The 13,402-nt window shown below is 38.9% G+C and overlaps 1 protein-coding gene across 2 annotated transcripts in view; it reads left to right on the forward strand.

Moving 5' to 3' along the window:
- The window catches only part of CEP112 (centrosomal protein 112kDa), a 587,957-nt gene that overhangs the window by 120,391 nt on the left and 454,164 nt on the right, over window positions 1-13,402 (forward strand). For both annotated transcript variants that reach the window (XM_011992146.1, XM_011992147.1), the window contains one exon: window positions 6,741-6,884. In XM_011992146.1, coding sequence (XP_011847536.1) covers window positions 6,741-6,884 — 144 coding nt within the window. The remainder of the gene's footprint in view (window positions 1-6,740; window positions 6,885-13,402) is intronic.

Here is a 13,402-nt window from a genome sequence, read left to right on the forward strand (position 1 = left end):
TACTTTCCCCATTGTATGTTCTTGGCGTTTTTGTCAAAAATCAGCTGGCTGTAAATGTGTGGATTTTTTTCTGGGTGCTTCATGCTGTTTTATTGGTCTGTGTGTCTGTTTTTATGCCAATGGCACACTTTTAGTTACTACAACTTCGAAGTATATTTTCTTGTCAGTTACTGTGATGCCTCCACCTTTGTTCTTCATGCTTAAGATTGCTTTGGCTATTCAGAATCTTCTGTAGTTACATGCAAATTTTAGGATTGCTTTTTCTATTTCTGTGAAAATGTCATTGATATTTTGATAGGGATTACATTTGAGTCTGTATATTGCTTTGAGTATTATGGATACTTTATTTCATTTTAAAAAATAATTTCAGCTTTTATTTTAGATTCAGAGGGTACATGTGCAGGTGTGTTACATGGTTATATTGTGTGACACTGAGGTTTGGGATATGAATGATCCCATCATCCAAGTAGTGAGCATAGTACCCAACAGTAGCTTTTTAGCCTTTGTCCCCCTCTTTCCTCTAGGAGTCTTCAGTGTCTATTGTTCCTATTTTTATGTCCATATATACCAATGTTTAGCTCCCACTTGTAAGTGAGAACATGCTTGGTTTTCTGTTTCTGCATTAATTTGCTTAGTATTATGGCCACCAGCTGCATCCACATTACTGCAAAGGAATGATTTCATTTTTTATGGCCATCTAATATTCCATGGTGTATATATACCACATTTTCTTTATCTAATCCACCATCGATGGACATCTAGGTTGATTCCATGTCTTTGCTATTGTGGATAGCATGGCAATGAGCATACAAGTGCATGTGCCTTTTTTGTAGAATGACTTATTTTCCTTTGGGTATATACCCAGTAATGGGATTGTTGGGTCAAATGATAGTTGTTCTAAGTTCACTGAGAACTCTCCAAACTGCATTCCACAGTGGTTGAACTACTTTATGTTCCCACATTAACAGTATATAAGCATTCCCTTTTTTCTGCAACCTTGCCAGCATCTGTTGTCTTTAGTCTTTTAAATAACACCCATTTTTACTGGTGTGAGGTGGTATCTCATTGTGGTTTTGAATTGCATTTCTCTGATGACGTGTGATGTTGAACATTTTTTCATATATTTATTGGCCACTTGTATTTCTTTTTTTGAGAATTGTTTGTTCATGTCCTTTGCCCACTTTTTAATGGGGTTGTTTTTTCTTGTTGAATTATTGAGTTCTTTATAGATTCTGGATATTAGACCTTTGTCAGATATATAGTTTGCAAATATTTTCTCCCATTCTGTGAGGTATCTGTTTACTTGATAGTTTCTTTTGCTGTGCAAAAGTTCTTTATTTTAATTACGTCCCACTTGTCCATTTTTTACTTTTGTGGCAATTGCTTTCGGGGATTTAATCATAAATTCTTTACCAAGGTCGATGTCTAGAATGGTACTTCCTAGGTTTTCTTCTAGGATTTTTATAGTTTTAGGTCTTAAACCTTTAATCTATCCTGAATTAATTTTTGTATTTTGTGGGGTATCCAGTTTCATTCTTCTGCATATGACTAGCCAGTTATCTTAGCCCCATTTATTGGATAAGGAGTCCTTTCCCCATTTTTTTTTTTGGTCAACTTTGTCAAAGATCAGATGGCTGTAGGTGTGCATCATTATTTCTGGATTCTCTCTTCTGTTTCATTGGTCTATGTGTCTGTTTTTATACTAGTACTATGTGGTTTTGGTTATTGTAGCCTTATAACATAGTTTTAAGTTGGGTAATGTGATGCCCACTGGCCTTGTTCTTTTGTTGTATTTTGTTTTTGAGACAGGGTCTTGCTGTGCCACACAGTCTGGAGTGCAATGGCACCATAACAGCTCACCACAGCCTTGACCTCCTGGGCTCAAGTGATCCTCCTGCCTCAGTCTCCTGAGTAGCTGGGACTACAGGTGTGCATTACCACACCTGGCTAATTTAAAACTTTTTTTTTTTGTAGAGATGGGATCTCACTGTGTTGCCCAGGCTTGTCTTGAACTCCTGACCTCAAGTGATCCTCCTGCCTCGGCCTTCCAGTAGTGCTGAGATTGCAGGCGTCAGGCACCATGCCTGGCTTGTTCTTCTTGCTTAGGATTGCTTTAGCTATTCAGACTCTTTTTTGGTTTCATATGAATCTTAGAATCATTTTTTCTAATTCTGTAAAAAATGACATTGGTAATTTGATAGGATAGTGTTGAATCTATAGATTGCTTTTTAGTTAGTTCTTTTCTAGTTTTTATTTTGTTATTTCTAGTTATGTGGTTTTTCTTTCTCACATTTTGGTTTTATCTTTTCTGTAAATTTGGCATTTTTAAAAATTTGCTTCAAGGACATTGTGTACCTAGCAGGTCCCCTTTTTTCCTTTGTCTGAATTCCCTAATTTAATATATTCTAGTTTAAATTGTCAGGTATTTGAAGAGAAAAGGCTTCTACCACTTATAAGGGTACATCTTCTTCTTTCTGCTGGTTTAGTAAAGCTTTTTTTCTAGTTATACAATAAATAGTGGATGTGTAAATACGTAAATCTGGTTGAAGGTTTTTTTTTTTTTTTTTGAGACAGAGTCTTGCTCTGTCGCCTAGGCTGGAGAGCAGTGGTGCAGTCTCAGCTCCCTGCAACCTTCTTCTCATGCCTCAGCCTCCCAAGTAGCTGGAATAACAGGTGTGGCCACCACTGCCTGGCTAAGTTTTGTAGTTTTTGTAGATATGGGGTTTTTCCATGTTGGCCAGGCTGGTATCGAACTCCTGACCTCAAGTGATCCTTCCACCTTGGCCTCCCAAAGCGCTGGAATTACAGGTGTGAGTCATTGCACCTGCCCCCTCATTGAAGGCTTTGTGTGTGTGTATATGTGTGTGTGTGTGTGAAGTGTAACTTCATGTAAATCTGGGCTGAGATGAAAACTGAGTGCAAGCAGGCCGGGCACCAACATTAATAAGCACATCATAGATTCACTTTGTTATTCATGTAGTCATTCATTCAACAATTACGTATTCTACATGGACAAAGTGATATGTGTGTGTGTGTGCGCGCGCATGTGTATTCCCTAATAGAAATATGCATCCTATATCTCTTACCTTAAGTCCCAGTTATTCAACTACCTATTTAAAATCTCTCCTTGGTCTGAATTCCATCATTGTCCCTAAACTTCATCTTCTTCCTTTGTTGCTATAATGGGCATTCCCTTTTCCCCTGTCCCATGGAGAATACCTATCCCATGGAGGGATATACCTACCCAGTAGAGTATTCTCCATGGGATAGGGATCAACTCAGCTACTTAAAGACTCTTCTTTTTGCTTCAGCTCACACATCTAATGCCTTGTCAAGTTCTGTTAATTATCCGTCTTTTGAATATATCTACCACGCTTCCTTCTTAGTTCAGGAGACCCCTGTCTCTTGCCTAGATCACCCGTAACTGGACTCTGCCTCCAGTCTGTCCCTCGTCATTCCATGTCCCACAATACAGCCAAATTGGTCTTTCACAAACACGAATCTGGTTGACCTCACAACCATGTTTAAATTACTCTAGTGGTTCCCATTGTCCTAGTGGTTCCCATTGTTTCCTTGGTTCTTAGGACTTACAAGGCTTTTCATGATAAAGACTCTGGTGATCTTTCAAGCCTCATCTTTTCTCACAATCCTTCTTCCTGTCTTGACTTTTGCCCCAGCTGTCAATACGTTTTCCAGTTACCTGACTATACTATGCTGTTCTAATCTGTGGGCCTTTAAAAAATATTGAGTTATGATTTACATGCCATAAAATTCACCTTCTTAAAGTATACAATTCATTGTTTTTTTGATGTATTCACAAAGTTGTGCAACTTTCACCACAATATAATTTGCAGACCATTTCCATCGCCTGAGAAAGAAACCTGTACCCATCAGCAGTCAGTTACCACTCCCCACACCCCAGGCTCTTCAACCACCAATCTACTTTTTGTCTTTATAGATTTGCCTATTGTAGACATCTCATATAAATGCAATAATACAATATGTGGCATTTTGTGACTAGCTTCTTTCACTTACCATAATATTTTAAAGTTTCACCCTTCCTGTAGCATGAATCAATAGTTCAATCAGTTTTATGGTCAAATATTATTGCGTTGTATGGATAGACCACATTTTGCCTATCCATTCATCAGTTGATAGACATTTGAGTGGACTCTACCTTTTGGATATCATGAATAATGTTGCTGTGAACATTGTGTGTGTTTTTACATTCTGTTAGGTGTAGTCCTAGGGGTAGGATTCCTGGGTTATGTGGTAACTCTGTTTATCTTTTTGATAAATTTTTTGAGGAACTGCCAAAGTGTTTTCCACAGTGGCTGCGCCATTGACTTGTGGGGTTTTATAATACTTTTCCCTTTTTTTGGGACAGATTCCTGTTGCCTCTGGGTCTCCTCTGGCATGAGCCAACTATATGGTTAAAGACGAATATGTAGGATGCTGGGAAGGGCATTTGTGTCTCCTGTGCCCATTATCAAACTCTGGGTAAAAATTCTTCTTGAGAATTCATATGGATCAACTCATTGTTATATCCTGTGGTTTCATCAACTCTAGCAGGATTTGTATCCTATAGCCTAATAATATTTTCTACTAAAATAGTTTATCCCTCAAAGGAATATTTGCTATTTAAAACCTCCTAGACTGAGTGACCTGGACTCCATTTCATTGTTAGGTTTGGGAAAGTGCTCCCTGATGCATTATGCCTGGTACATAGCAGGTATTAATAAAATTTGTTGAATGAATACTTATTAATAATATAGTTAGACTATTAGACCAGATGCCTATCTAGTCCTCAAACACATCAGCCAAGTAATAGCATACTTGTTTTTGCCAGTGCCATTTTTACCCTTGTAGTCTCAACTGCAAATTCCTTGGATGAGTGTTGTAGACTGACTTACAGACACCCCTCCAACAGCGACAGTCCCTTTATAAAACAACTGTGGAATACACGTGAGAAACCACTGAGTGTTGATGGGCTATTAGATTTTTGACATTCGGCAGGCATATGTTCTAGGGACTTTGGGAGACCATAACATGAAGAAACCACTACATCGTATAATTGCTCCTGTAAGTACAACTGTAAAATTCTAAGTGACTCCTTTAGAGCCCATTATCTGAGTTACTATCATGTCACTCAACAGCTGTGAAGGAGCACTGAGATTTGGGTGCAATGTACCAGCTACGTGACTCACTTTTGAACAACAGACCTAACACTGCTTTACAATGTTTATTTCAGCAAAACTAAAAATTAGATACATCAAGGATTTTGGGGACCACTTGCAAATAACCAAAACTGTGTATGTTAAACTTGCAAAATCCTAGAGTCTTCTATATGGCTATTGCTGAGCATCCTCATTCTTCCTATTCAGCTAGAAACTAGAAGAAGAGTTCTTGAGACCTTTACCAGTACAAATATCATAATTATTGCCTGCATTCTGCCCTAGCTTCCATCTCTCACAGGTTTTCCCTGTCCTTCCAGTGTCTTCCTACTCAAGTAAGAGTCCGCACTGCCTGTATTGTGTCCTTTCTCTCTTCCCTATTTATAGGTAGTGAATCAAATATATCATTTGGGGCCAGGCACGGTGGCTCACACCTGTAATCCTAGCATTTTGGGAGGCTGAGGTGGGTGGATCACTTGAGGCTAGGAGTTCAAGACCAGGCTGACCAACCTGGTGAAACCCCGACTCTACTAAAAATATAAAAAAATTAGCCAGGTGTTGTGGTGGCTACCTTTGATCCCAGCAACTTGGGAGGCTGAGGCAGGAGAATCAAGTGAACCTGGAGGTGGAGGTTGCACTGAGCCAAGTTTGCACCACTGCGCTCCAGCCTGGGTGACAGAGTGAGACTCCATCTCAAAACAAAAACAAAAACAAAAAGCCAAATATATCATTTGGACTGTTTGGACTCCTGGTCTCTTCACCTGTTGGGTAGGTGTGGGGTTGATGCAGGGAATGGAAGTTAGAATTGTACCCCCATTAAGATAAGTGAGGAAAGGCCCGCAAGGCTGGGAGCAGAGATTTTCAACCCCTTTTGGAAGTTGTCCATTGAAGCTTGTGTGGACCTCCTGTATTTGCCTTTATTTTCCTTACCTTAGTTTGTGTAAAAATTTTAAAGCCTTATCCATTTAAACAGTGTATACATAATGATTTTTTAAAATAAGTAAAGACCTCTGTACATATAGTATACAATTCTGCTTAGTCACCCTACCCATACTCTGTTTGGTTGATAACTGTGATCTTTTTATCTGTTTTTGTATAGATTAGGGAATGACTAGAAGTAATTTCTTGTTTGAGGTGTGGGTAGGAGAGAAAGCAGTTTTTAACATTACTGTTGTACAAAATTCCATGCAAATAGGATGAATAATGGGGTCAGTGAGATAATATTCCTAATAAGTAACAATATTATCATGTTTCTATTTTCTCATTTCAGACTAATACTAGTGTTGTTTACTTGTGTTGTCTGCCTGGTTTATTTACCATTTCTACCTGAGGCAGATGCCATTAAAATTTTCAATTCAGGAAAGTAAAGGAAAAATTAAGTATTTCTTATCCTGCTTTTTATATGATATCTTTACCTTGAATGTTTATTGGTGGTTTTTAATATCTTTTGGTGTTCAGGTCATCATATATATAAATAGAGGAATATAGGAAACCATTTTTCTCCTGAATTACAAAATAGTCAATTCCATAGTAGTAAAAGAGTTAACTCTTGATTTCCTGATGTAGCTTCACAATGCTGTAGCAGAAATGGAACAGGAAAAGTTTGATCTTCAAAAGCAGCACACTGAAAACATTCAAGAATTGCTTGAGGATACAAATGTGCGTCTGAATAAAATGGAGAGTGAATATATGGCGCAAACACAGTCCACAGTGAGTCTTTAAACCTGTTCTTGACATCTTAGAACCTGTCTTCTCAATTTCCATGTCCTCATGCTTCCCGGATGTGCACGGTGTAGAAAGGTGTTACGGAAACAAAAGAAAAACTTTGTCTTCCTACTCCATACAGATTTATGTGTGTCCATGGACAGACCCTTGAAGTCTGTGAGGGATTTGACTCTAGAGTGTTTGATGCTGCTTTTTATGTGTTATTATTATTTTTTATTTTTTTATTTTTGTTTTTTGAGATGGAGTCTCGCCCTGTCACCCAGGCTGGAGTGCAACAGTGTGACCTCGGCTCACTGCAACCTCCGCTTCCTGGGTTCAAATGATCCTCCTGCCTCAGCCTCCTGAGTAGCTGGGATTACAAGTGCCTGCCACCATGCCCAGCTAGTTTTTATATTTTTAGTAGACACGGGGTTTCACCATGTTGGCCAGCCTGGTCTCGAACTCTTGACCTTGTGATCCACCCTCCTTGGCCTCCGGAAGTGCTGGGATTACAGGCGTGAGCCCCTGCACCTAGCCTTATTTATTATTTTTTTAACCCTCAGAAGCCTTTATAACTCTTTCCTCTTCTTCTTCTTTTTTTTTCCGTTGACTTTCAGTTCAGAGATAATCTCTTTTCTTTTTTTTTTCCTTTGAGGCAGGGTCTTGCTCTGTTGCCCAGGCTAGAGTACAGTGGCTTAATCTTGGCTCACTGTAACCCTGCCTCCCAGGCTCAAGTGATTCTTGTGCCTAAGCCTCCCAAGTAGCTGGTACTACAGGTGCATGCCACAGCATCCGATTAATTTTTATACTTTTAGTAGAGACAGGGTTTTGCCATGTTGACCAGGCTGGTCTTGAACTCCTGGGCTCAAGCGATCTGCCCCCATTGGCCTCCCAAAGTGCTGGGATTACAGTCGTGAGCAACCACGCCTGGCCATTTCTTTTCTGTCTTTTTTTGTTTGTTTGTTTCATTTTTTTAAAATAAAGACTTGATTGTTTTTCTGAAAATAATGCTCATGTGAAGGAAATCAAAGAGGGAGATTGGAGTGGTGTGACCACTCTGACCAGTGTTCTTAATAGATCATATTGACTCAGGAACCAGACATAGACGTCACATGGGTAAGCCCAAAATGTTCCTTACTGAAATAATTCAGAAGGAGGTCACCACAGTCAGGCTACACAGCAGAGAGACCCATGACACTGGTCAGGGTGAGATAGAGGATCCCCCAAAGAGACTGTTCATTGATTATATATGGCCGTGGAGTCTAGGTCTGAGGAAGTGACTGTCTTCAGCTCTTTAGGAACCTGCCTTACATCCTAAGATCCATAAGCCTGGAACAGTTCTGCTGGAAGGTTACTCTGCACGTGGATCAGAGCTCCTCATGTCCACGGCCAGTGCATCGCATCAGTCTTGTTACTGATACAAATCGTCCCCTACTTAACGATGGTTTGACTTACAATTTTTTGACTTTATGTTGGTGGAAAGGTAAGATGCATTTAGTAGAATACCAGATGCTCCTCAATTTACTGTGGGCTTATGTCCCCAAATGGTTGCATGGGTACTTAAAGTGATGCATATTGCTTTCGCACTGTCATGAAGTCAAAGTCGTGTCAGTCATGCCATCGTAAGTTGGGGACCATCTATTGGTACATTCATTCTGTTCTTCACTTTCAATACAGTGTTCAGTAAATTACATGAAATACCCTATACTTCATTGTAAAATAGGCTTTGTGTTAGGTGATTCTGCCCATCTGTACGCTAATGTAAATGTTCTGCGCATATTTAAGATAGGCCAGGCTAAGCTATGATGTTTGGTAGTTTAGGTATATTAAATGCATTTTAAAATTAGTGATATTTGGAACTTAATGATGGGTTTATTGGGACATAATCTCATTTTAAGTCAAGGAGCATCTGTATGTAATATGACCTCATAGAATGGTCCAGTGTTATATATCCCAGGTATGAGCTCTGTCTCATTTACCATTCATAAACTCCCCAGGCCAGCCTGGCTTGGTCCAAGTACTTTCTTGAATTTAAAGCTGTGGAATTTGAACAAGAGTCATTACCCAGGCATATCACACATACATCTTAGAGTGTGTTACCTTGCACCCTTAGACAGGCACTAAGGCCTACCTCACATTGGAAAAGAAATGAGAAGTGGTATGCACGGTTGTGTGGAAACTGGACTTCAGGGTCAGACAGTTGTGAGTTCAAATCCCAAGTCCTTAATAGCTTGGGTGTCGTGTAAGCTCTTCAGATGTTAATTGTTCTTATTTGTGGAACAGAATAACAGTAGTACAATATAATGTAAGTTGTTGGAAATATTATATTAATATACATAAATTAAGTTACACAATAATAAGCCCACAGATCATTGTTAATATTATGTTCAAAAATGAAACATACAAGAATGACAATCAAGAGAGACATACAAATGAAAAAAGGAGGACTCAGTTTAAGAAGGTCCAAGCACTTTGGGAGGCTGAGGTGTTCAGATCGATTGAGCCCAGGAATTCAAGACCATCCAGAGTAACATGGCAAGACCATGTCTCTGGAAAAAAAAAAAATTAGCTAGGCCCGGTGGGGTGTGCTTGTAGTCCCAGTTACTTGGGAGACTGAGGCAGGAGGATTACTTGAGCCCATTAGGTCAAGGTTGCAGTGAGGTGTGATTGTGCTACTGGATGCCAGCTTGGGCAGTGGATCCAAAAAAAGAAAAAATTAACACATTTGTTTGATGAAGAGGTGAAAATGTTTTGGTTCTCCATTCCCTTCCATGGAAATGATAGGAATAGGGTAAAGAAAAAGGCATAAGCCCTGATGGACAAAGACAATGAGAGAGCAATGCAGTTTTTGGAGTTGGAAAGGCAATGGATTTGTTGAAATTCATCTAGCAGGCTCAAGAAAGCATAACCCTAAATCAGCAGTGAAGAAACCTGAGAAGCAAGACTAATTACATCATGGGACCTCCAGGGGCTCCAGGCATCTCTGGAAGAGGAGTGATAAGTGGCCCTTCAACACATAAATTGTTAGAAGTCGTATTTAAGAAGCAGGTAGATGTTTAATTGGAGTGCTGGGTACAAGGATATTTATTATACTCTTCCTTGTAATTTGTAGATATTTGAAATATCCCATAATACAACTTTTTAAAAATAATAAAATAACAAAAATATGACAAAATCTTTATATCTTCTCCCCCATTTTGTGAAGCATGAGATTGTCTCTTCTACAACTCAGCAGAAGACATCAGGTTATTTTCTGGAGAGAATACAACACTGTCTGGATTGGGAGACTTCAGGCACAGTTGAGGTTTTTACAACGGCAACTGGCCAAGTGTGGTGGACATAGATCCCTGGGAGTCCTTGAGGCTCTAGAATCCCTTGAGTGTCCATATTGTAAAGCACCACCATCCTCTCCCCATTCCCCTACCCTAAAGAAAAAACAATAGAAAATTAAGTCACTAATGTGAGAAAAAATACTAAATACCTTTAGATTTCTTTACCTTAATATCCATTGCCAGAAGAAATTGGCGCCACATCTATTAATAAAAAATAAACATTAGAAAAAAATGTGACCCCACTTGATTTTCAAGTATGAAGGAGATGAGCAGTTTTGAACATCATCTCTTTGATTTTTATATATGTAAATATCACTATAATGTCTCTAGTTAATGGACGTTTTGGCATTATTTTGAGCCCTTTAAATTTGAGTTTTTTAATTTAGTTCTGAGCAGTGTATTTACAATCATTATTTCTTTGAAAAGATCTCTCCCTTCTACCTCTTAGGTCTTATGCTATGTCTTCTATCTCTTTGTGTTTTCTTCCTATTCTTTATTACTATGATAGTTTCTAATTCTGATCTTACTCTCATCAGTTAATTCTTTGGTAGAGTTACTCCTGCTTAAGGATCTATTGCTTTTTATTTCAGCGATTATTTTTTATACCTAGTATTTTCATTTCACTCTTTATTTAGTTATTTATTGAGATGGAGTTTCACTCTGTCGCCCAGCTGTAGTACAGTGGCATGATCTCGGCTCACTGCAACCGCCACCTCCCAAGTTCAAGCAGTTCTCCTGCCTCAGCCTTCAGAGTAGTTGGGATTACAGCTGCATGCCACTGCGCGTGGCTGATTTTTGTTTTTTTTTAGCAGAGATGGAGTTTTGCCATATTGGCCAGGCTGGTCTCAAACTCCTGACCTCAGGTAATCTGCCCACCTTGGCCTCCCAAAGTGTTGGGATTACAGGTGTGATCCACTGCGCCTGGCCTCATTTGACTCTTTATTGATTAAGCTTATTTAAAATTATTAGTTCATCACTTCTCATAATTTATCTTTAGAATCATGGTGTGTGTGTATTACGAATGGTAATGTAGATGATAACGTTATTATATATGTGCAAGTACTGCTGACTTTCTTTCATAGTGTTGTTTTGCCGGTATCTAGGTATTTTGGACTGTGAGCCCATGTCCCTTGGGTTTGTAAGTTATTCTTATGCATATTGGGGAAAACCTGGAAGACCAGGTCCTTGTGTTGGTCAATTAGAGTCTGTTCAAGTAGCAAGAATGGGGTGAACCTCAGGGAGAGATCTCCACAATAGCACATGACCACTGTTGAACTCTCCTTTGCAAATTCCCGTGTGCAATCAGCAAGCCTTGTAATCATAAGGGAGAGAAATACAGCTTTGGAGAGAGACAGTCTCCTAGATTGTAATACATCAGCTGATAAAATTTGGAGGGAGAGATGGTCTTTTGATGAAAGAAGTTCTTATTTTAACTTGTCAAATTTATAAGTCTTTAATAATTAATGCTTTTTTGGCTGGGCGCGGTGGCTCACACTGGTAATCCCAATATTTTGGGAGGCCTAGGTCAGGAGTTCGAGATCAGCCTGGCCAACATGGAGAAACCCCATCTCTACTAGAAATACAGAATTAGCCGGGCATGGTGATGCATGCCTGTAATCCCAGCTACTCGGGAGGCTGAGGCAGGAGAATCACCTGCACCCAGGAGACAGGGGTTACAGTGAGCCTGGGTAACAGAGTGAGACTCTGTCTCAAAAAAAAAAAAAAAAAATAGTGGTTTTTATGTCTTGTTAAACAATTCTGTCTCTATTGCAAGTGCAAGGTTACCTGTATATTCTATGAAAAACTTTAAAATTTTGCCTTTAACATTGAGGCCTTAATCATTCTGGAGTTAGTTTTTGTGACTAACACAAGATGGAGATTTAATTTTGTTTTTTTCTATGTGGATAACTTTATTTTTTCAGCTTTACTTTACAGTAATTCCTCCTTCCTTCATTGATCTGTCATACCTCCTCTTATATATTGAACTTCCATGTATGTGAACATTGGATAATTTCTCTGGCTCTGCAATGATCGTACTGTTATCACTATTATAGCTTCATAATTACTCTTGATGCCTGATAAGGAAGTCTTCCTTCTTTGTTCATCAGAAGAGTCTTGGCCACTCTGGGCCCTTTCCTTTTACAAATAGAGTCAGCTGTTTGGCTCTGTGGGTTCCTCATTTGTGATTCAACCAACCACACATAAAAATATTCAAAAAATTAAAAAAAAATAAAAATGATACAATAGAAATAATACAAATAAAAATACTGCATAACAGCTATTTATATAGCATTTACATTGTATTAGACATATTGTAGGTAATCTGCATATGATTTAAAATATACAGCAGGAGGTGTGTAGGGTATATGCAAGTACTATGTCATTTGACATAAGGGACTTGAGCATCTCTGGATTTTGGTATTGTGGTTCTGCAATTAGTTTCCCACAGATGGCAAGGGATGATTGTACATTTAGAACCAATTTACCAAGTTAATAAAGAAAACAGAACTCTGGGGTCTTTAGGACATCTTTTGTAATATTTATTCCTGAGTCTCAAACTTTTGTTGTAGAAAGTTTTGTATTTCTGCTGTATAAAAGACTCAAGAATAAATGTATGTTAGAAATTTCAACCCTTTACATGTATGTAGCAAATATTTTATAATTTATCATACACTGACTAGAACTTACAGAAAAATGTTAAATAATGGTGACAATAGTGGTTTTAAAATGAAAGTTTTTGTTATTGCAAAAGATGTACAAGCTCATTATTGAAACTTTAGAAAAGATGATGAAAAAGAAAAAGATTAATATCTACATAATAAAATTACTCTCTCATTGAAAATATATGTGAGTATGCATTCTTCTACATTTTCAAACCAAGGGTGGGTCTTTTAATTAAAAACAGGCTGGGTGCAGTGGCTGACGCCTGTAATCCCAGCACTTTGGGAAGCCGAGGTGGGCGGATCACTTGAGGTCAGGAGTTCCAGAGCGGCCTGGCCAACACGGTGAAACCCTGTCTCTACTCAAAATACAAAAATTAGCCAGGCATGGTGGCGTGTGCCTGTAATCCCAGCTACTCAGGAGGCTGAGGCAGGAGAATCATTTGAACCCGAGAGGCAGAGGTTGCAGTGAGCTGAGATCATGCCACTGCACTCCAGCCTGGGCAACAGAGTGAGACTCCATCTCAAAAAA

Source organism: Mandrillus leucophaeus, unplaced genomic scaffold (genome assembly GCF_000951045.1).
Source record: "Mandrillus leucophaeus isolate KB7577 unplaced genomic scaffold, Mleu.le_1.0 Scaffold404, whole genome shotgun sequence".
NCBI classification, from domain to species: domain Eukaryota; kingdom Metazoa; phylum Chordata; class Mammalia; order Primates; family Cercopithecidae; genus Mandrillus; species Mandrillus leucophaeus.